At 39.4% G+C, this 22338-nt stretch overlaps 1 protein-coding gene across 1 annotated transcript in view; it reads right to left on the minus strand.

The window, feature by feature from the left end:
* Positions 1-22338, minus strand: part of LOC108888898 (DNA (cytosine-5)-methyltransferase 3A-like) — a 63089-nt gene that overhangs the window by 14156 nt on the left and 26595 nt on the right. The window contains 9 exon segments of the mRNA XM_051071767.1: positions 261-373; positions 1206-1285; positions 2613-2657; positions 2817-2960; positions 4298-4445; positions 5025-5132; positions 5666-5710; positions 5712-5825; positions 7784-7987. Of these exon segments, the coding sequence (XP_050927724.1) occupies positions 261-373; positions 1206-1285; positions 2613-2657; positions 2817-2960; positions 4298-4445; positions 5025-5132; positions 5666-5710; positions 5712-5825; positions 7784-7987 (1001 nt within the window).

Genomic DNA, 22338 nt, shown 5'->3' on the forward strand with positions numbered 1-22338 from the left:
GATCTCTGCAGGTGTTTGCAGTGATGAAGTCAGAGCCTTGATGCCAAAATCAACTGTGTATTCATACAAATAAATCTATTCCACATGAGCTGGCTGACTCAGCTGCCAATAAAAGAAGCCATACATCACGTTTTTTGACATTTATGGGCAAATTGTTTCTGTTAATGTGAAATCCAAAACCTTGTCCTTGGCCACAAAAAGAGGCAACTTGCTGCCTGCCAACCCCAGACTGAGCTGTGTATATACAGCGCTGCACTGACCGACAGCAGTTGTTGTTGCCACACATGAGCACTTCCCTGCCTCCACAGCAGATGGTGCAGTAGGACTGGTAGCCGTCATCGTCGTACTGGTAGGCGCACTCCAGGAACGAGTTCTGTCAGGATCCAAAACAAACCACAAAATCAGGAGAAGGGGGCAGTGGAGAGGAGCGTCTTTGTCGTCAACCATAATTTCATTTTAGGTTCGGGTGTACAGATCAGCCCGACATCTGCTCATATTCATATTTTGTGTAACCTATATTACACGCTTGACTCAGGAGGGAGGTCAAAACAAGATGACAAGGTGAGTGGGCTTTAGTGTTTGGCCCCAAAGAGAGAGCGAGTGCAATGTTTTCTGTGTGCAGCAGTAGATAGATGGTAAAGCTGAGACTAGCGACTGTTTTTCAATTAAATGATCAACAAGCTAAGTCAATAAAACGTCAGAAAAAAGTGAAAAAAACAAAGCAGACGTCTTAAAATTACTTATTTTGCCTGACAAAAATAAAAGAGATTTAATTTAAAATTGTAAAAAACAAAAATAAACAAAAAAACCAAGAAATCCTCATGTTTGAAAAGTGAATGTTGTGAAGAAAATGATTAATCAATTATCAAAATTTCTGATTAACTACATATACAGAATGCTGATTTTGTTACAGACAGCAGGCGTGTATTAGAAAAATAAATGTAAGATCACTAATAAGATTGTTTACTTTACAATATTGTTCTTTGTCTTAAATCAACAAAACCATATAAAATAAACAAACTGATGTTCTATTGAAGAATTTCAGTTCATAATAAACTCTTACTACAACAGAATAAACTACAACAGAATTTCATTATGATGATATGATTCCAGTAAAAGACCACAAACGCTAACATTGAATTATTTACTAGTCTCAGGAATCAGACAAAAACAAAGTGAGTTTGTTTTTATGGGGGGGTTCTTACTTTGCAACCCTGGCACATCGCTCCTACGAAGAGAGGGTGCTCCAGAGAGACGTTGAGGCTTCCGCAGGAAATACAGATATCTTAACAAATGCAGAAAGACAAACTCAAACATCCTCACAACAACACAACTCTTTAAAGTGTCGAGATAGATAACAGGACTGAATCACAAGACTCAACACTTTTTGCCGTGTTTGCTAACCATAAAAATTTACTTTCCAACTCATGATGTTTTTTGGACACTGAGGTCCTCGCTCCACTCAACCAGTAAATTATTCACTATCGAGCTTACTGAATAAATAAATCTGCTAAATGCCAAAACAAGAACGAAACTTGCATTCCACATTAGATGAGAGCTACAGCAGCTAACACCAGAGCACTTTAAAATGAGCTAACCTGACCTTAAAGGTGCTATACGTACATTTTTGCTATTGCTACAATGTTAGCATTAACAGCTGTTTAGCTACCAATCTAGGGTGCAAATTAGCTTCAGTTTTAGCTTCTTATATATCACTTATATACATTAATCTGTTGCATTGTTTCTCCCTATTTAAGAGAATTTATCTGTATCGTCCCTGGTAAAGGTGCTATATGTAAGTTTAACTGTTGCTACATAGCTAACGTTAGCATTAACAGCTGCTATTTACCAGTCTAGAGGAAACATTGCGAGTTCAGCATCAAACTTCATCCCTGTGTTTGTCATCTCCAGCAGTGGAAAGCAACACCAATGTTAACTCTTGTTTTGCTTCTATTTCTATCACTTTTCTTCTACTGAAGTTAGCTTGCTAACCAGCTAGCCCTGTCCCATAGCACCACTTTGCGATAGCGAGTCACTGTAGTGTGTCGTCAGTCCAACATGAGAGGATGAAACAGTAGCGCTGCTCAGAGAACTTATTTTAATCCCTAAACACAAACAATGGCAGAAACCTTTTCAAGTAAACAGCTGTTAATGCTAAAGTTGGCTATGTAGCAACAGCAAAAACGTACATGTAGCACCTTTGAAGCTAGCATAAATGTTAGCAATTGGCCCCGACTGACCGTCTTAAGAATTAAAAAGGAATAATAGAACTAATAATAAAATAATAGCCTGATAACAAGCAACAAAAAGTACCTGTGTCTGTTTTAATCAATGGTTAAGAAAAACTGTTAAGAAAAACCATTAATTAATAGCTCCACAAACAATGTGACGAACTGTTTCATAAAAGAGTAATGAATTTTTAAATGGTATAAATCAAGTATTTAAAGATGCTTTATTTCATTTCTAACACAGTCTACCTGATATAATTATCACATTTTGACAAATCAAGATATCATTCATTAGCCATTTCCTGGGTTAATATTTGGAGCCAAGACCTCAACAAAAAATCATATACAACACACACATGCTTGAACAATGCCAGAAGCTCTTACCTTCTATATTCCTGGTCTTCTTTTTGATCTCGTATATAAGTCTCTCTGGAAAACATTAGAAAAATGTATTACTTCACACACACATAAACATATGTTGTTTCTCAATGGGAAAAGTACCTGTCAGTATGTGTGTCCATTAAAAAAACAGGAGGACAGACAACAAGAATGAGGCACATTTCAGCTGAGATGTGTTTGTGTGTTTACCTCTGGTCCCCTCGTCGATGACCTCTCTGATCTTTGCTTTCTCGGCTGAGTTCTTGCGTGGTTTCTTTGCAGGTGGAGGCGTGTACGCCGCCTCAGGCTCGGCCCACATCTCTGGATACACTTCCTTATATGGATTCTGCTCCTCTGTGGGGATAACGACAACAAGAGTTAACACTGTTTTTTTTTGTTGTATGGAACATCAGATGGGAGTAAGGGTTAGAGAGCAATGAATCACTTTTTTTCCTCACGCATGTATTTACTACTGATACACCTGAGTGTTTTAGTTTCCACAGTGTTAGAGGCCCAGAAAAGACGGATTAGGCGACTAATATTCATGCTCTACAAGCATGAAGACTATGTACATAAAACACATTTCTGTATTAATCGGATAAGTGACACCTTCATTGTGTAACTAAGACTTTAAACCTGCCTAAACATCCCGTCAGTGTCACTGATCTAAGTGTTCATTAGTCAGTTTGCTGTGGTTTTTCACCAGTTTTCAGACTCAGAAATGCAGATTAAATTGATTTTATAATAATTCTGCCAGTAGCTGGATGTGACTTCCTCGGCTGGTGAAGTTTTCTGGTTCTTAAATTCTGAGATTTGGGGACAAAATAGTTGAAAATTGTGTTTTGCTGCTCCTCAAACGGCCACTCTGTGACTGCAAATTAAGCAAACTGGTCTTGTGCTTTCTTGTGTTAAATGAACATGTTATTTCTTATTTTACCAATGCTTGAAACATAATCAAACTTTATTTGCATGTTTCCAAAGTTCGGAAATGTTGAACTTTTTCTTTACTATTCTTTATTTTAACAGTTTTTTACATTACAAAAAGGGCACAAACACACTGATAAGGAGCTGGATTGTCTTGTCTCTATAAAACACTTTTGTCCCTGTGACTCATTCTGTGTTTTAGTCATTATCCTGTCACTGACACGTAAACACCGTCTATTTCTCCCATTTTCTCTCAACACTGTTCCTCTTGACTTCTTATCCTATGAGTCAGCTGCTCCGTAACATATATTTCCTTCACATTTCCAGCCATTCCTCTTGTGTTGGTGGTTCTGTCTTGCCTCATCTCCTTGTGACGGCCACTGTCTCCAACATGGCTGTGCTATAGACAAGGATTTGCTCTTAATTCTGGATGTAAGAATCTAGAAATGTTGAACTTGTACCACACAGTTCACATTTTGCACATCCCAGGTCACTGTCTTTTTAAAGCCAAGTGAAGCCAGGCATTATTATTAAACTGGCATTTTCTGGGTCTGGGCTCTTATGGGTTAAGTTTCTAATTTTAACTTTCTTGCTCTCGTTCCTGTCAAATTAAAAGATGTGAGTGCATGTGAGGTGACATGATAACCACCTATAACTCACAAACAATAAGTAAAGTGAGTTAAATATTCACTACGTCAGAACTTTTTTGAAGAAGTCTTTTTGCAGTTTCTAGCTGTTTTTGTGTGTTTGTGAGAAGTGATATTTACCTTCTGGAGGGTCCAAGGATTGTGGACCATTGGGTAGGAAGCCGGTCATGGCCCACTCTATCATCTGTCTGGTTTGAATCTCCACGCCCTCTGCGTCGTCACTCGCGTCACAGGAAGGGACTGGCCTCCCCGCTCGCACACTGGCCACCTACACACAAAATACAATTTAATCATGTTTACAATCTCAAATTTCTTTAATAATGACACCAGAATAAGAAAAACAAACAACACTGTCCCTCACAAAGCAGTGGAAGTTTGTTCTTCTTGTGGTAAACAGAACACATAGTGTACATATGATTAATAAAAAAACAAAAAAGCTACTTATGGCTGAACAAGATGTCGCAAAATGTAAATATAAGTGCAGGTTTTAGCGCTCAAATCTCTCACTGCTTGTTTATGTTAACTCATGGGGTTCCACAGAAACCTTGTTGGACCAACAAAAGAAAAAAAAGAACTAAAAAATCAGATAAATGAAGTAATGTACCCACGTTACCACTTATAAATTGTGGGCAGAGCGACATGAGAGCGACACCTCCACAAATGCAAAATACCAACGTTACATAAGAGAAGAATGAGTAAAATACGACCTTTAGACCTGCACATTTGTATTTTGGTCTTTTAGAAGCTGATTTCATCCTGACAGATTCATAATAAACACAGCAACAGAATAAAATCATTTTTTTCCACACACTCCCTCACATTAAGGAGCTTTAATAGAGGTTGTTACCTGCAGAGCCTCGAAGATGGCTTTCCGGTACATGGACTGTTTGTTGTAGGTGGGCTGGTGGAAAGCTGATGAGAAAGAGCTCAGGGGCATCAGCTTCTCCACACACACCTGCACAACAAAGAAAGACATGATAAATAAATAAATAACTACAGAAAAAAACACTTAAGTTAATTAAGCTTTTTTCTTGTATCTGTTGCTTCTCAGCTGCAGTGTATTTGTCTAGTAGTGTGTTTTTTTCCCCTAAATTTCGAGTAAGTCAAGACAAAATGAAAGAAAATCAAAGGTAATGTTTCAGCAATATAAAGAAAAAGATCATATTCACTTATTGAAGTTTCTACTGAGAGCAAAGAAGTGTAGAATTAATCCTGACAAACTGGAATAGCTGTTAAACCGCAGAATAAAACGGAGTAAAACTGTTTTTGAAAAGCTTATGAATGTCATAACTGGGGCAGCGCTCCGGCAGAGACGTGCATCCATGAAAGGATGAAGTTGGATTAGTAGGAGTTGGAGTGTAAAAGATAATAAGCTGCTGCACTGAAGTCCAATTACTTCTTTAAACAGAATAATAACAACAGACGTGAACTGGCTGAATATTTAACAGCTGCTGAGCTGCTATCTGATCATTGCAGCCGTGTACTCACCACAGAGAACTTGCCGTCTCCGAACCACATGACCCAGCGAGTGCCAGTCGGCCGCTCGACTCCGGCCGCTCATCCACCAAGAGACGATCCTGCCGGGCCACCAGGAGAAACCTCGCAGCTTCCCGAACACCAGCGTGCCGATGCCAAAGCCCCGGCCGTCCTGTTAACACACACACAGAGAACCAGGAGGAGGTCAAGACAGAAGAGCCCAGTTTCCAGTTTCAGGCTCCAGGTTGAAAGACAATAAGTTTCTAAACAGGGAAAATCTTTTACTGAAGGCTTGAAAGTCTGAATTATTCTCCATGCAGCTCAATTTTGAGACAACAAAATAAAACATTTCACATTGAATTTTAGTGAATAAAAGCTGGATACAATAAAGAAAAAGGGACAGCTGGTATGTTTCAGCCTTGAAGGCCAAAACTTGTTTTGTACTCTTAATAAATCTTCCATTTTTGTCCGAGTCTTTCCTTCCTATCAGCCGTTTGTCAGAAGAAGAAATTACCACAAGGTGTTATTTCCTCAGCTGGTTCACACTCCTATTATCCACCTAACACTTCAGTCTTGGATCGTCTTGTTAGCTTGCTTTAAGCGGTGATGATGACTCAGGCCACTTATGCCTTTATTAGATAGACTGGTGACAGGAAATGAGGGAGAGAGAGATGCAGCGAGGCTTTGCAGCCGGACTCAAAACGGGAACGAGCTGCAGCAGCAGCAGCTTCAGTCGCTGTTGTGCGTCTACACAGGGAGGCGTTCAGGCAAAGTGTTGAGTTGCAAGTCACCCAGATTTTGGAAGCACTCAGAGCCCAGTATACTGAAAAGCTGCTGAAAAACGCAGGAAAATAGACTGAAAATGTGCGTTCACGGGTGCTCACCACAAGTAAAACAAGCTGTTTGGAATCTGTGCAAACAGCTGGATTGATTAAGATCGATTTCTTTCGATCGTCCCCCGCAGTTGAAGTTTGCTCAGTTGTAACTGCAGATGTTTAGGTTTATATTCTGTTTTTATTCCTCCCTGTACAGGCGCGTATCAATGTAAAACTTTCCGTTTACAGGCTTAGTCAACTCTTGCACACATTATTATTCACCTCCATTCCTACGCAAGTGCTACTTTCCTGCTCATTAATACAGACACCCTTTTTTTAATACATATAACATATTTAACAACAGAACCAGGGGAGTTTACATTTCAGGGGCAAGAGTTTCGCTTTAAAAGTTCAGAGTTAAAATTTGTTTTTCGTCCATGTGCTGAGGAAGACATGAAACTGTTGACTGAAAGCTCCAGAACAGCTACTAATGGACGGTTAATTATTAAGTTGAGAAATCAAGAACTAACTTTCAATCTCATTCATATATTTATCTCCATCTTTTATTGAATTTATTGGAGTTAATTTGCTTAATGTGAATCATTGTTAAGAGAAACAACGTCAAGTTTTTTTGTTTTGTTAAGTTTTGTCAGGTATATTTACAGCACAGATGAGTCCAAACACTTCTCCCTGTATAAAGGACGCTCAGTAGTTAGCAGTAAATTCAGATTTCAGACATTTAACCAGTCATCACCATTTGGCATCATCAAGATTCATCATGTGACTGAGGCAGGACAGGAATTAAAACAACAATGGGTCATTTTTTATATCTAAATATGCAGTTCTAAGATTATTTACTTTGAACATAATGCTACTCGTTCTCTTCTTTTACTGTTTTTTAATTCTCCAGTCTTCTCTAGTGGCTGGTTTGGTTACAGCAGCCACCTGACCAGTGTATGACGTGTGTGCTGGTGCAGCCAAACAAGAAGTTGGAGTCAGATCGGGGGGAAGTCAGTGTCGCAACGAAGAGTCAAGGACAAAGATCCGTCTGTTTTCGTGGCCTTTAGTGAAGGAGTTTTTGGTCTTTGGGTTAAGGCAGCGTATCCTTAATGCTGTATCACCACAGATGAACCAGTGTTCTTGGTGCTGCCAAACTGTGAGAACCCTCTAATGTGACTCTACTTTTTGGTTCCACTGTGGGTCATTTGAGGACACTGTATAGAGGATATATTTACACACTCAAATAAACTTGCAGGAACTAAATGTGACGCACCGTACACCAAGCAGGAGGTGGTTTCGGGCACAGGTCATGTACCTGATACTCTATCTCACTTGGCGTGGCCTGGTCTCCCCTGGCGACCGGCTCCGGCGTCACGGCGACCGTCGGGGAGGCGGGGTCTGTGTGTTGCTGCGAAGGCGGGGGAGCCGGGCTGGCCGGCTCCTCCTCTTTCTGAAAGTCGGCCTCCGACAGGTCGTCCATCATGTTCATCTCGGCCTCCCTGTACGCCCGCCGCTCTGCCTGCGACGGAAACAAACACAGACGAACGCCGTCAGGTGAAATGGAAGCACCACAAACAAGTTTAATAGGCAGAAATCCCTCAGGTATCCACTGTGAGATGAATGAAATTTACACAAATGAACAACAGGAGAGAGAAAATAAAAGCTTTGACTTCAAACGGCGTTTCCCTTTCATTTCAAGTGGTGGGGAATATCCATTCTGCCCTGTGGTCTCTTGCCGTGGGAACCGTCTCTGGGCATTTTTTTGATCTTATCTGTACATAATTACAAGGCAAACTAAATTCCTAAGTTATACCACTAACTTCTACAGTAAGTTAGATTTGCCAGCACCGAGTCGACAGGATTCACCATTTATGGCTGACTCTCTGTTGAATTTTCCTCTGGGGAAAACGCCTCCATGTACATAACCTCCTCCACCAGAGCTCATATGATTAGATAATGGATTACTCATACAAATCTTGTAAAAAAATACACTGAGGATTTGCCTTTTTTGTGCCACGATGAGCAATTTTAGTGTTTTTTTTGGTTGAATTTTACTCCTTTATTACAGAGCTGACAGCAGAGAGATGAGGAAGGAGAGAGTTGAGTATATGACATTAAACAAATGTCACTGGGCTTGTTTTTATTTTTGATGTTTTATAGAAGATTCGGTGAGTGTGTTAGCCAATAATGAAAAACATCATCCAAAGAACTACAACAATTGTTTCTGCTATCAATCCTAAAATGTATGAGTAATAAAATCTGTAATAATAGCATTTAAGTTTTGAGTCATTTTATTCTGACACAATTTATTTGAAATTTAGCTTATTCATTTAATTATTTGACGGTTATGGAAGTACATTCAATTTTCTAACAACAGATGTTTTTTAGCACAAGATTTCTTGCTGTATTTTTACAGCGTTTGTTTTGATTTTATTCTGAATGTTGCCAGATGCCTGCCTTCATACATGTGTGTTGTATCTCTGGTGTACGTACATTAGAACAGTCCAGGATGTCCAGTGATTTAAAAAGATTAAGACACATTAAGCCACACTCGAGAAGGACACATAAATAAACACACTCTACTTAGCAGTGTTGTGATACCTGACTCCAGCTTTGATAATATTTGGACTCGACTCTGACTCTTCTTTGGTGGTGTTGAACACTGGGGACTCGAGACTCGACTACAAGACTGTAAACACAGGAAACCATATCACTGAGAGCTTTTACATGCGTCAGTGGATCCCAGATTTGAGTCTTATCCTGGTTTTAATCTTGACTCTTGTCATTTACATCAATGTAAACATGATTCTGTGTCACCTCGGACACTAACAGTCTCAGTGGCAGCCATGATAAAACCAGGTTGAATTCTCTACTTGTATTTTGCTTTTGTGTTATTACATTAATTCAGTTCAATTCTGTTTGTTTTTATTTTTAACAATATCTAAGTTGTGTCGTTTCCTCTGAGTAACTGATAGTTAAAGTGAAAACATCCTTTCTTTAGGAGGTGTAGATTCTGCATTGGACAGGAAATAAAGTTGGTTAGAAAAAAGCCTCGATTAAGTGCAGTCGGATTCTCTAAATACTTCTCTTTTCCAGTTCTTCTTCATATGTTTCCTTGATTTCATGATGTTTTCCATCTATATCAAGGAAAAGTGTTTAGAAAAAGGAGATTTTTTTGACTATTCGACCGCAGCCTTTGTTTCGTAGCAACATTTGAACACTGTAAATATCAAATTCTTTTGCACTACATGTTCATTTGGCTGCTCATGTGCTGTTCTTACTGTATTATAGACACCTTGTATTGACTGTCTTTCTGCTGCCTGACGATCAATAAAGTGTTATCTTATCTTGTACATGAGTATAACCAGGATACTCGTGGGCATTTAACAATCTTTCCTCACTCTGTGTCACTGCATTTCATCCTTATCGATCATTTCTGAGAGTCCAGTGTTTCCACAAAAGCCGCTCATCCATCATAACCTTTTTATGTTTTGCTCCTGTTGGTCTTAGCGGGCAAACACTGTCCTTCAAGGAGGTCCCTTTAATTGATGTTTTATGTGGCTCTTTCCAGCTGATGTGGTGGCTGCTCTAGATCAAGGCCTTAGTGCCCCGGGCTGTGGGAACAATCCTTTAATTGTTCCTCTAAACAGGAAGTGAGCGGGGAGAAAGGGTGCGGTGGGGAGGCAGTTCAATGGGTTCAGCTCAGGAAGGAGAGAGAGAGGGAGGGAGAGTAAATAGGATTATATTATAAAACTGAGGAATACAATGCAGAGAGAAAGAAAGTAGAGCATGTTTGATGGGCGGCGAGATGAAAAAGAGAGGATACAGGAGCTTAGATTTTTAAGCTAAGGTCACTTTTTCTACTTTATTCTTAATTGTTATATTGAAAAACTGATTTAACCTAAAGTATATCAAGCTTAAGAAAACACTGACATATTTTATTTAGTTATTAAACACTACAAAATTATGTTAATTAAGTAAAGTCCTGAATTCATCAGAGGTAAATATATATAAAGGAATAGTTTGACATTTTGTCTTTGCAGCGTTAGAGAAGAAGACAGATACCACTCTCTCGTCCATACGTTAAATATGAAGCTACAGCCAACAGATGATTAGCTTAGCTTAGCATAAAGACTGGAAACAGGGGGAAACAGCTAGCATGTGACAGATTCAGCCTACCACCATCTCTCACTAAAGCTCACAAAATATTATGTTTTATCTAGTTTGTTTGATCTGTATAAAATCAGAGGTGTAAAATAGAAGAAAATAGAAGTTGTGGTTTTACATGCAGAACTATTTCTTCTTGTGGTGCACAAGGACGCAGCAGCTTTGGTGTTCGTCTTACTGCTGCTTTTTGTTGTTAATGAATGAATTTTACACTTTATATTGCTTATATTTTGTACTATACTTTTATTTATCTCTGACATTTTATATTTCTATCTCATTGCTGTCTTATTTATTCTTTGTAAAGTACAGATGCTGCATTTGAGGTGCAATTTCATTGTGTTTGTTCAATGACAATAAAGTTCTTGAAGTTCTTGAAGTTGCATTATTTTAACTGGTTTTATACTGTTTTGTACTTTAACTTTAACATGCATCATATTTTAGATGTAGATTGTGTGATTTGTGTGTAAAATCTTAAAGTAACTTGTTCCATTAGCTGTGAAGTAACTGTAGTGGAGTGAAAGTACAACATTTCCGTCTGAAACGTACTGTAGTAGAACGAACAAAATAAAACGTATAAAATTCAAGAACCCATGTGAAGTAGAATTGTGCATAAGTACAGGACATGAGTAACTGTACTTAGTTACTTTCCATGTCTGATAATATATCAGTAATACAGACCATGCTCAAACAGACAAATTAAAGAGTGTCATCTGTAGAAAATCAAAATCAAAGCTACAGGATGTGACAGTGAGTTGGATTCATCTGACAAGTCATTTCAGGGAAGTCCAGTGCAGAAACACTGCCTCAAAGCCTCAGAGACGGAGAGAAAATTAAAAATAATCATGACCTCACTGGTTACTACACTGCGAGGATCTCACTGTGGCCCAGATGTAAAATCCCACGACTCCTCCAGAGCATTTCCATGACCTAAAAACATTGTTCCCTTTTGGTTTTTTAACACGGGTGAGAACAGTTTTCGGGTTCCACTCTCGCTGAGAGGAAACCATAATGAAACACAACGAATGTGTGAAACAAGTTGAGGATAAAAAAAACAAAAAAACACACGCATTCCTCTAAAAAAAGAGAAAAGTAAGAGGTGCAGGAGGAGGAGGGATGACGACGTGACATAAATCAAAGTGGAGGACACAGTAAAAGTGAGGGTGTCGGGTTGTGACCGTTCTCTCCTCAGTTCGACCCCGAGGTGAGGAGGTCACTCTTCCCCCTGCTCCTGTTGACCTCTGACCTCATAAAATCCAAATCAGCCCTGTTACACGGATCACATACAGACCACACACACCCACACACGCACACGCACTGTGAGGGAATCTCCACATGTAGTCACTGGTTTCTAAAACATCTGCAGCGCTTGAAGGAAAAATGAGGATTTTTTACTTCCTATAAAACACAGTTTACTGCGTAGTATCTCTAAGTGTTGACACTGCACAAGTGACGACATGAAGCGTACTCAGCAGCTGATTTTTGAGGGACTCTATTCTGACACAATGAAATACACAAAGGAAACGGAGGAGCCGCTCACAGCTGGAAAAAATTTAAATTAACTGTGGGTTGTGGTGAGCACGTCAGGAGAGATGTGAATACTGAGCACTGACTGAATTTTAAAACAAGCTTCATTACAGTTTGATTTCCTGTTAGTATAAAATCCTACATTATGCTGATTTGTTGTGTATTAACAACTGTAAACGATGACAATTAATATCTTAGTTCTGCTCCAGGTTTCTGCCTCTTCTGAAAGTTTTGTCTTGTCACTGTCACCTAGTGCTGCTCATGTGGGAATTGCTCGACAGTACTCTGCGTTCTTGTTTTTTTCTTTCTGTCCCAAATGTCCATATAGAAATTGGAAAACAGAGAAAGTTTATTCTGCACCTGCAAAGGGACCTGAAGCTCAGTGAATTCACTTTCAATCTAAAATGGAAGACAGACTCTCTAAGATGTCGCTGTTTTTAATTTACCTGAAATGTTGAAATGTGGTTTCCCTGTGCTTGTTCTTGTTTTTTGGGGTTTTTTTGTTTTCTGTCTTTGTGTGTATTTTTTGTGTTGCTGCGTGTCTTTGTGAGGTCTCCCTTGAAAAAAAGATTAATCTTAATCTCCATGCGACTCTCCTGGTTAATTAAAAGGTTAAATAAATAATTGTTGGGTCACTGTAAATATAAAGAGTACAGTCCAGACCTAATCTACATTGCTTTGTTTGTGAATAATTTGCTTTCAAATTAGCTCCTTACACTTAATTTCACATTGTTTTTAACTCTTATTTAATGAATATTACTTTAAGAATTAATTGTACATTTAAATTTAAAGCACTGCTGTCATTTTCTAGTACTGCACTTCATTTTTTTACTTGTACGTTTCTTTAATTCATGTTGAAAATGTTGGTGGCTTGTGTTTATAAAACAGCTGCTTCATTACTACAAATATTCATTTTATTCTTTAATGTATTTATTACTAATTCCACAGATGGTTTTTAAGCTTCTAGCTTTAGTTTTCTCCCTTTCTTTTCTTTTTTATGTGTCTTTGTTGACCTTGGAGTTGAGCTGCAGCGTATGGAGCCTTCACAGAGACAAATAAAGATGTATTGAATTTAACTCATTTCTTATATTCTATTTCAAACTTGTCATTGATGTATTAGCAGTAGTAGTACCATTACTATGTGCTACATCAAGGGCCAAATGTTCATGCTGAATTAATCTGATTTTCGCTCATCTCATCTAAACTCTGTTGCTGCTGCTGTTGTTGTTGTGAGGGGGAAACTTGATAATTTCCGTCGGCATCTGGACCGGATCATCTCGTTAGAGGACTTGGACCCGGCTCGTTGCTGCTGAGAGGTATCAGCCAAAAAAACAAAAAAAAATCCTGCTTACTGGATGAAACTGTGTTTGTTGCCTGGCAACATTTTGCTGATTGAAGAGTCCATCGGATCAGGAAGCTTCGCCGCTTTCAGAGATGGGAGGATGAGTCACTGACGACAGACGAGTCTGTATTCATCTGCTCAGGACTCTGTGAAAGCAAAACTCTGGTCTGAAATAAACTGAGGGTCAGCTTCACGCAATCGAAGAAGAGTCCTCGAAAAAACAAAAGCCTGCAGCTCTGGTTGATTATTGTGTCTGACTATATTTATACTGTGGTAGAAGTTTGCTTGAAAGCACAAGATAAATATTATTTTTATTGTCTACACACATTCTGTTGTCTTTAAAAACACTGTTTCTATAATTAATTGTGAGTCATGTTTCCTTTTTTTTTAGGTTTAGTATTTCTTTTTTTATGACATTACAAGAATCTGAGGGTGAAGTAAGGGTAGAAAATTGTTACCAGAGTTTCTTTATAAAAGTAAATTTAGTACAAATATAATTTTTAAATGTAGAATTTGATTAAGGTCGACTCAACAACCGAGTACAGGGATTTCTGCACGGCTCACTATGGTAAATTTAAGACTTTTTACACCTTATATCTGCATGTTAGCAGCTTTTATGTGGAACTGAATGTGGAACATTTTCTGTCACTTATCCAGAGTTGGACTGTGGTCTTTACAGGCCAGATGAGAGATATAATCTCTCCAGTGTGTTCTGGATCGACCCCACGGTCTCCTACTGGTTGGACGTGCCCTGGAAAACCTCCAATAGAGGACGCTCAGGAAACATCCTGATCAGGTGCCCGAACCACCTCAACAGGCTTCTTTCACAACGGCTCTACTCCGACCTCGCTCTGGATGTCTAAGCTCCTTACTGTCTCTATAAGAGGGATCACTGGACTTGATCTTTTCAAGACACCTTCAACCTCAGGGCAATCCTAATTTCATTGTATTTTGATACAAAGCTTTTACCCAAAGCTCATGATCACACTGTGAATCTACCTGCTGCACCAGGCCCAATGACAAGTTAAAGTCCTTGCAGACAACACAAAACAAACTGTGAATCCACCTCAAATATCACGAATGTACACATCCAGTGTAGTCGTCACTACGTCGTTCAGTATCAACCAATATGCAGAGAGTCAGTAAGAGTTTGATCATAGTGTGGAGTGAGACTTTTTAATCACCTACTAACCTATAAAAAGTCCAGTAATTAGGTCAGTGAACACAAACTGGAGGACTTCCACTCTGCAGAGCCTTGGTCAAGGTTGTGATACAGAACATTTTCTGGGTTAAACAGAGTGTTTGTTCCCAGAAGCTCAACACACAACCGTTACGTTTAAACTCCATGTAGGAGCTGGTGCAGACGACCAGTCAGTCAGACCAGGACATAATTAGGCAGTGCAGTATCTTCTCGAGCTGCACTGGGCGCAGTTTGGCTGATTGGTGCACATCAGCAGCTTTGATATATAAAGAAGCAGAGAACCTATTGACTTCATTTAGATGTTTTCTCTTTTATTGCCCAGTATAAGAAGTTAAAACTGTTCATGATATTGTTTTTCAAAGCATCCCCACTATATTTCAGGGCTGCACACTTGATTGAATATTAATCTCGATCATGATTTTGGCTTCTAACAGTTAAATGAATCGCGATCGACTGCGATATTGACAGTTTAAAATGAAAGGTCTGCTCGAAGAAAAACTGTGCTTATCAAATCAAGCGCTTCCTAAACTAACAGCCGGCCACCAGGGGGTGATTGAGAGACCATGCAGCTGCAGCTGAGAGTAGAAGAGAGTGACAACAGAGAGCAGACGGACAAAACTAAAATCAAATGTCTGGAGCAGAAGGTGAAGAGCTAGAAACAGACGATGATCTGTGGTTACATTTTGAGTCTAGGAGATGAATCATGAATAAAGACCGGCATTAAATTAGGCAGTGAAAGCAGCACTCTGTTTATATAATGTGAAAGTGCAGTAAAAATATTTTGTGCTAAGAAATCCTGAGCTCAGTATTGATCATTCTGGCTGTAATGGTGCAGCCTGACTTTATTTCTAGTGCCTAAAACCTGCCATGTTGTTGTGACAGTGATCTGTGGAGCTGCTTCGTCTTGTAGGCAGAAAATTAAAGTGTGTAGATGCTATAAAATCAGTAGGTGTGTTTTCATATGAGTGGACAAATAAAGGCAGGAGGGGGCTGAGGGACGGAGAGAAGCTGTAATGTCGTGAGTTACGTCTTTGAACTTTATCGAACCCTGTGGCCTGGTCAGTGTTTTCACTCTCTGCCCCCCGCCCTCCTTGACCTCTGACCCCCTCACCCTCTGACCTAACCAATGAGCCATTTCTTAAACCATGGCTCCTTTATGAGCGTGACTGACCCTGACCTCGAGATGAACCTAACACTGCTCACAACACACACACTAACTTCAATTAAGACAGCAGTTAATAGCCCCTCTCACCTCGTCAATAGCCGACACACCAAGCGACCGCTCTTTCATTAGCATCGATCGCAGCCGTGGGACATGTTAAAGAAACACAATCAACGCTTTTCCATGAAGCTCTCCTGAGATCTCTTGTCATGAAATGGATCAAACAACATCTGTCTGCTGGCTGTTTAAGAACAAAAAGTGTTTGACCTGACGGTAGCGTGGTCGTGTCATGACCTGGTTGTTGTCGTTGTCCAGTGATTCATATATCAGGTGTCCATTCAGATGCTTTTCCAGTCATTCTAGTGGTTTAAACAGGTAATTTAATGATCAAACTATGTCTATCTGAAGAAACCAAGTCTAGTATTACTCTTACTGTACAGTGTAATAATTAAGGAGCATGTTTCCCCGTTACGAACATATTTAATAACAATTTCCACATTTTTCTAAAACAGAAAAAGGCTTTAAACTTGCAAACTTCCAAAAATTAAATCAACAAGCAAGAAATTCCCTATATAAATAAACTTGCCTTGCAATTTAAGGTGTGTTTTACCATGTTAAACCACACTACATCCAGAAAAACAAGCCCAAACCCCAGGTGAAGGCTGGTGTTAAAGGGTTAACATGTAGAGGATCCATCTGAATGTCTTCCCAGCCTTTAAACTGTTAATCTGTGCCTCTATCTGTCCCTAAACAACAAACAAATAAACAGAAAATAAACAAAACTGACCTCTGCTTGGTCTAATCAAACTCACTTTCAGATGTTTGGCATCAAAGTGGGAATTAAACACCAGTTTACTTCTGCTAACAAAAAAATAAATACCTCTCTTAGCAAGTATAAAAACAAACTTGCCATGAAATAACTTTCTGGCAACAGAATCAGCTTGTATCACTTCCTCTTTTACATAGACAGCAACACGTGCACACATGGGGAAAAAAAATTAAATCACTTACAGACCGGACATGGCAGCTCTGCAACTGCAACCCTTCCTCCCTGGCTCTTTTTCTCTCTGTCATTTTCTTCGTCTCTCTCTCTCTCTTTCACCTCCTCCTCCTCTTCCTCCTACACTTTCCTCTCTGAGTGTCTCCTCAGCTTCACTCAAGCCCTCAAGTCTTCTTCTTCTTCTTCACCCTCTCCCTCTCTGCTGATTGGCCGGCAGTGAAGTGTGTGATTTACTGGCTCCTTCTCTTAACAGATGTTTAGGTGAACTTCCACAACACACACACACACACACACACACAGTTATGTCTGGTAGCCCTGGGGGTTTAAAGGCAATGACGACACACACACACACACACACAAATCCCAGCTAGTGTGTATATGAGGTGTGTACATGTAGTGAGGTCAAAGGTTAGGTAAGCCTCAGAGTTGACAAGGTAATAGGATGTGTTAGGGTCAGGACCTCACATTCACACACACATGCACACACACACAAGCGTACACATTGCTGTGAAACACAATGAAGTCACATGAGACCATTTAGAGTTACAGAAAGGAAAATAAAGTGGAGCTGACATAATGTCTAGAAACCTGAATGTTTGGAACTGGAGGGACGATGTTTTCAGTAAACAACTCTCACCCAACGCTGCACTGATTTACTCTTTCTGGCCACAAGGGGGCAGAAGAACTCCAGACGCGCAATATAATGTTGCCATATCAAATTGGTTAGCGCTAACATGCACCTATTTACACACACAGCGCACACGAAAGCATTCATTTACTTCGTTAAGGTTAAGGGAGAACGAACCGTGGTCAAAATTAATAAGAAACAATGTTGTTGACTGTTAGCAAAGAGCAGCCGAGCAGCCAGAAGTAAGTTAGCATGTTAGCACTTCCTGTTTTCTCGTCCCAGAGTCGGTTTGTGTTTAGATGTCTGTGGTTTTAACACAAGCTCAAGACATTTTCATGGTTTTATTCTACGACATAAAATATAACAGAAAATCCCCCAGTTGTGATTTTTTAAAGCTTTTACTTTTAAAGCTTTTTACTTCAGGTGACTGTATTTAGGCTTCAAACATCAGAACAGTGGTGTTCATCTGTGAAGATTATCTGATGAACAAACTGTTAAAATATCATAAACTTTTGTTGGTCACAGTTTATTTTCTGCAATAAAACTCTTGGGAGGACAACCGCGTGACAATCATTCCTGCAGCAATAATAATGTGCAGTGCGTGCAAGCTTGATGGGGGTATTGAAAACAAATGTGGCAAAGTGCCCACAAAAGGCAAGAAAGAAGGAGACTAGTTGCTGTAATTAATCTTCTTTGCAAATATTTCCTGTGCAAATAAATGCATTACATGTGTTTGTTACGCCTCAAGAAAACACACAACATATTCTGGTGTGAAGCACTGAGTGTAAACATAACTCCACAGGGTAGCTTTAATTTGCTTATTTATATAAAAATACATCAGTCATCATGGAGCAGATCTTATTCAGAGTTGTGGAAAGTCTGTGTTTAACCTGCACTGCGTTCATGTGCCGTTACAGCGAGCGGTTGGAAGTGAAAACAAGGTCACAGCTGAGTGTGTGACTTGCTAAATTCAATCAGCACAAAATGACGTTCAGGCACGGGGAGAAAATAAGTGCACTCTCTTAATATATACACTACACCATACCCCCGCTCAGCGTTTAATTTCTTGGCTGTAACTTTAAACGTGAAGTGAGGAGAGATGCCAGATGTTTTTATCCTGAAATGGAACAAGAAAAAAGGAAGGAGTTTGCAGAGTTACCAGGTTTCTTTCAGACAGTGGTGAGATGGGATATTGATGGGGCTGTTAACAGCTGGCTGCAGTTTAAATGACTGACAGAGCAAACACACACTCAGGCAGAAACCTGGAACTGGTTAACCTCTGATTTCTCCCCGTTCTCTCTTTCACTGTATGTTTCTCTCTTTCTCTCACTTTTCCTTTCTCTTCTTTCACTCTGTCAATAACTGTCTCTTTGCTTGCTTTACATCTCAATCCCTCCTTTTTCTTTTTCTTTTCCCCTTTTCCTTTTCTCCCCTTTGTTGCACTCGCTCTTTTCTTTCTCTTTACATCCTCTCCTCCTTCATTTTATCTTACTTCCCTCTATTCCTTCTTCCCTCCCTTCCTTCCTTATTCTGTAGCAGTTTCAGTTTCCCTCTTCTAATGGTGGAAAGCAACTCAGTTAATTCATTTTAGTGTACTTCAGATGAGTACTTCCATTTTATGCTGCTTTAACCGTCTACTCCATTACATTTAAGAGGGAAATCCTGTACTTTAAAGTCCACTGCATTCATCTGACAGCTTTTTTACATTAAGATTTTACAAAAAGATAATCTTATAAAATACAACACAATCTTACGATAAAACAATTCCCTATCTCTCTCTGCCACTTACAAAAAGCAGCATGTAGTTCCACGAAACAGCTGAACATCTCAAATAATTTAATTTAAATAACATCTCAAGGCCTGAGAAATTAAAATTAATCATTATTTGACAAAAACAAAAGCACAGAGCAGAAACAAACTCTATAAATTTGTGTATCAGGGCTTTGTTTGTCTTCTCTCCTGCCACATTAATCACACCATGAACCCTCAGATTTATCATGTGACCCGTAAAGTAGGCTGGGACCCACTGGACTAAACCACCTCTCTGCCCCTAAATTAATTAAAACTGGCTCCACCTTGATTAGCTTCAGCTGTAAAAAGCTTTCTTACACTTTAATGCATCTTTATCAACTATCTAAAAATGAAATATTTGATAGTGTATCAGCTACAGGGGCCATTCCTCTGAATTTAGCATTAGCACATTCAGCTAATTACACCCCTGTTTTGCTGGAGCTGGATTCTAAACACTGGACTTTTATTTTGTAATAGAGTATTTTTACATTCCTGTACTGGTATTTTTGTTTGAATTAAGGAACCGAGTACTTCTTCCACCACTGCCCTCCTGCTCTGCGTTTACTTCCTTCCTCTCTTTCCTTCACAGCTTTGATTCTTGGGTTGATTCTTCCGTTTTCCTCTCTACTCCCGTTTATTTCTCCCTTTCTTTCAAATCAATACAAAGTTATGAGAACAACCTACCTCTTAGTCTCAGTTTCAGTCACTACACTTGTGCAAAAACACACGGCTTGGGAGTAGGTGATGAGTCAGTGAGTGAGAAGATAGTGTTGACAGGAAGTCACACATGCTCTACCTCTCTCTACCTCTCTCTCTCCATCTGTCACATGCACATGCAACAGTAAGACAAGCTGGTATCAGTTTGACCGACTAGAGTTCACTGTGTGTTTACATATGCTTCAATTATGCATGAAAAGTTTGTTAGTCTTCGTTTAATTAATCAGAACTAATACCCAAGAAAAAAAAGCTCTTTTTTTTTGCTCCTCTCAACTGATCTCTTGTGACCTATCTCACAGATTTTAAACTTTGTGTCCATCAAACAGCGGCTGCAACAGAACAAGTTCAAAGAAAAGACAGAGGAAACTGCAGCCGCAGCCTTCGCTCGCTCGGCTTCTCGCTCACTCTCACATCCCGGTGAGGTTCAGTCAGCTTGTCTGTCAATCAGGCTTGAATTACTTTCTCTCTCCCTTTTATGACCACACACACACATCCTGTCTCAGTCATTCTGTCTTTTCAGTTTTATGTCGACCTCATACACACACACACACACACACCCCTTAGTTTTTGCATCTACAGACATTAACACACAACCTCTCTTGGTAACAGCACAGTATTTAGAGAGAACAGTATGGTGTCAGTGCAGATGCATGTATGGGATAACTACACTCTTTTTCATACACAGTAAATTAAACCATAAATAACTGATGTTACGGCCACTTGGGGGCAGTAGAAACAAGCTATGAACACAACACACCTGACGTATCATCACCTTTTAAAGTTGATGGGGCAAATTTGTTCCACATCCAGCAGCTACAGATTCTTTAGCAGCATGGTTATAGTCATCATATGAACAGTTAAATGTTTGGTCTCTTTTAGCTCAGTTTTTGGTCTCCACCATCTCCTGAGGGAAATATCTGTGTCTTTAGCAGATAAAACCTCCATTATATTCACCAGCTGGTTTCTAACTGTGTCTGTTTGTAGCTGTCAGTTTCTGTTGCTCATCCTTTCATATGTAAAGTCATTTAATGTTATTTTCTGATCTCTAAATTTGGCTTGTTTGGCCTTCTCTGTTTTTTTTACTGATACTGTGTCAAGCACTTGTTTCTTTTTCCTTTTCTTAGAGTTTGTTTTTGCTGAAATCAGATGTCTGCTACAGCTGGAAAACAAGGTTAATGAGAGCAGTGAGACTGAACCAAACAGTGAAGTTTTGGGTCATAAAACCAAAATTTAAAAAGTTAAAAGACACAATAAAGCTCTGAAGAGCTGAGTGGAACTGCTGAGCTGGGCGATGAATATCTGTGGGTTTGTCACTAAGAGCACACAGAAGTATTCACATGACCCGTTGTAAATATAAAAATTCAGATTACAGCCACTTAAAATAATGATTTAGAAAGTGGTGTGTTTTGTCTGACCTCTGCCTTGTTTATCTAATATGGACACAAACTAATGCTGTCAACAAGAACCCACTTAGGTTCACTTCAGACCAGTGTTTCCACCCAAGAGTACTCGTACCCCAGGAGGCACTTCTGCAGTTTGTGTACAGGAGGAAAATAAAGAGCTAAAAAAGCTAGTGTGAGGCTGATCCCTACTGCATTTATTGTCACAGTAGCCAGTAATGTTCAAACCACGACAAACCAACAGAACAAGACACACCTTAACGCCTCTTGTGATTGAGATCACATGAAAACGACACCGAAACACAGCTGCAGACAGGATTTCAGAAGTGTTGGGTTAATGAATCTACCAACATAAGACATTTTAAATTAGTATTTAAATTAAAATATATCTAAATGAGGTTTCAAAGCTCTCTCTCTCTGTAAGTCTAGTGTAGAATACTAAATACCTAAATTTACTTAAAAAAATGCCATTTCTAGATACTTAAAGTCACATAAAAATCTAAGTCAAGATATATATCTTAATGTAATGGATACAGGATGATTCTGCCACTTCACATACCTACTAAAAAGAAAAAAGAACAAAGAAACAAAACCTAAACATCAGCAATTTCAGGATCACATAATCCCCAACAGCCACAGTGTTTTCTCTGCTGTGATCAGAGGGCCACCATCGATGAAGAGGTACTCAGACGCATCTGAATCGGACAGAACAAAAGAAAAAACCTCTGAAATCTACCCCTCCTGCACTTCAGGGTAACGCAGGTCAAAATCAGCCAGCGGTTGAATCTCTTTGATACACAAACATTATGCAGCAGAGGCCTCTGCAGCCAACGAAAGGGAAAGCACCGTTTTCACTTTCAATGGCTCTTCACTGTGTCAAGTGTTGAGTAAATGTCACTGCAAAAAAATCCAATCATATTGAAAGAACACAGTTCATC

This window comes from Lates calcarifer, linkage group LG7_1 (genome assembly GCF_001640805.2).
Source record: "Lates calcarifer isolate ASB-BC8 linkage group LG7_1, TLL_Latcal_v3, whole genome shotgun sequence".
NCBI classification, from domain to species: domain Eukaryota; kingdom Metazoa; phylum Chordata; class Actinopteri; family Centropomidae; genus Lates; species Lates calcarifer.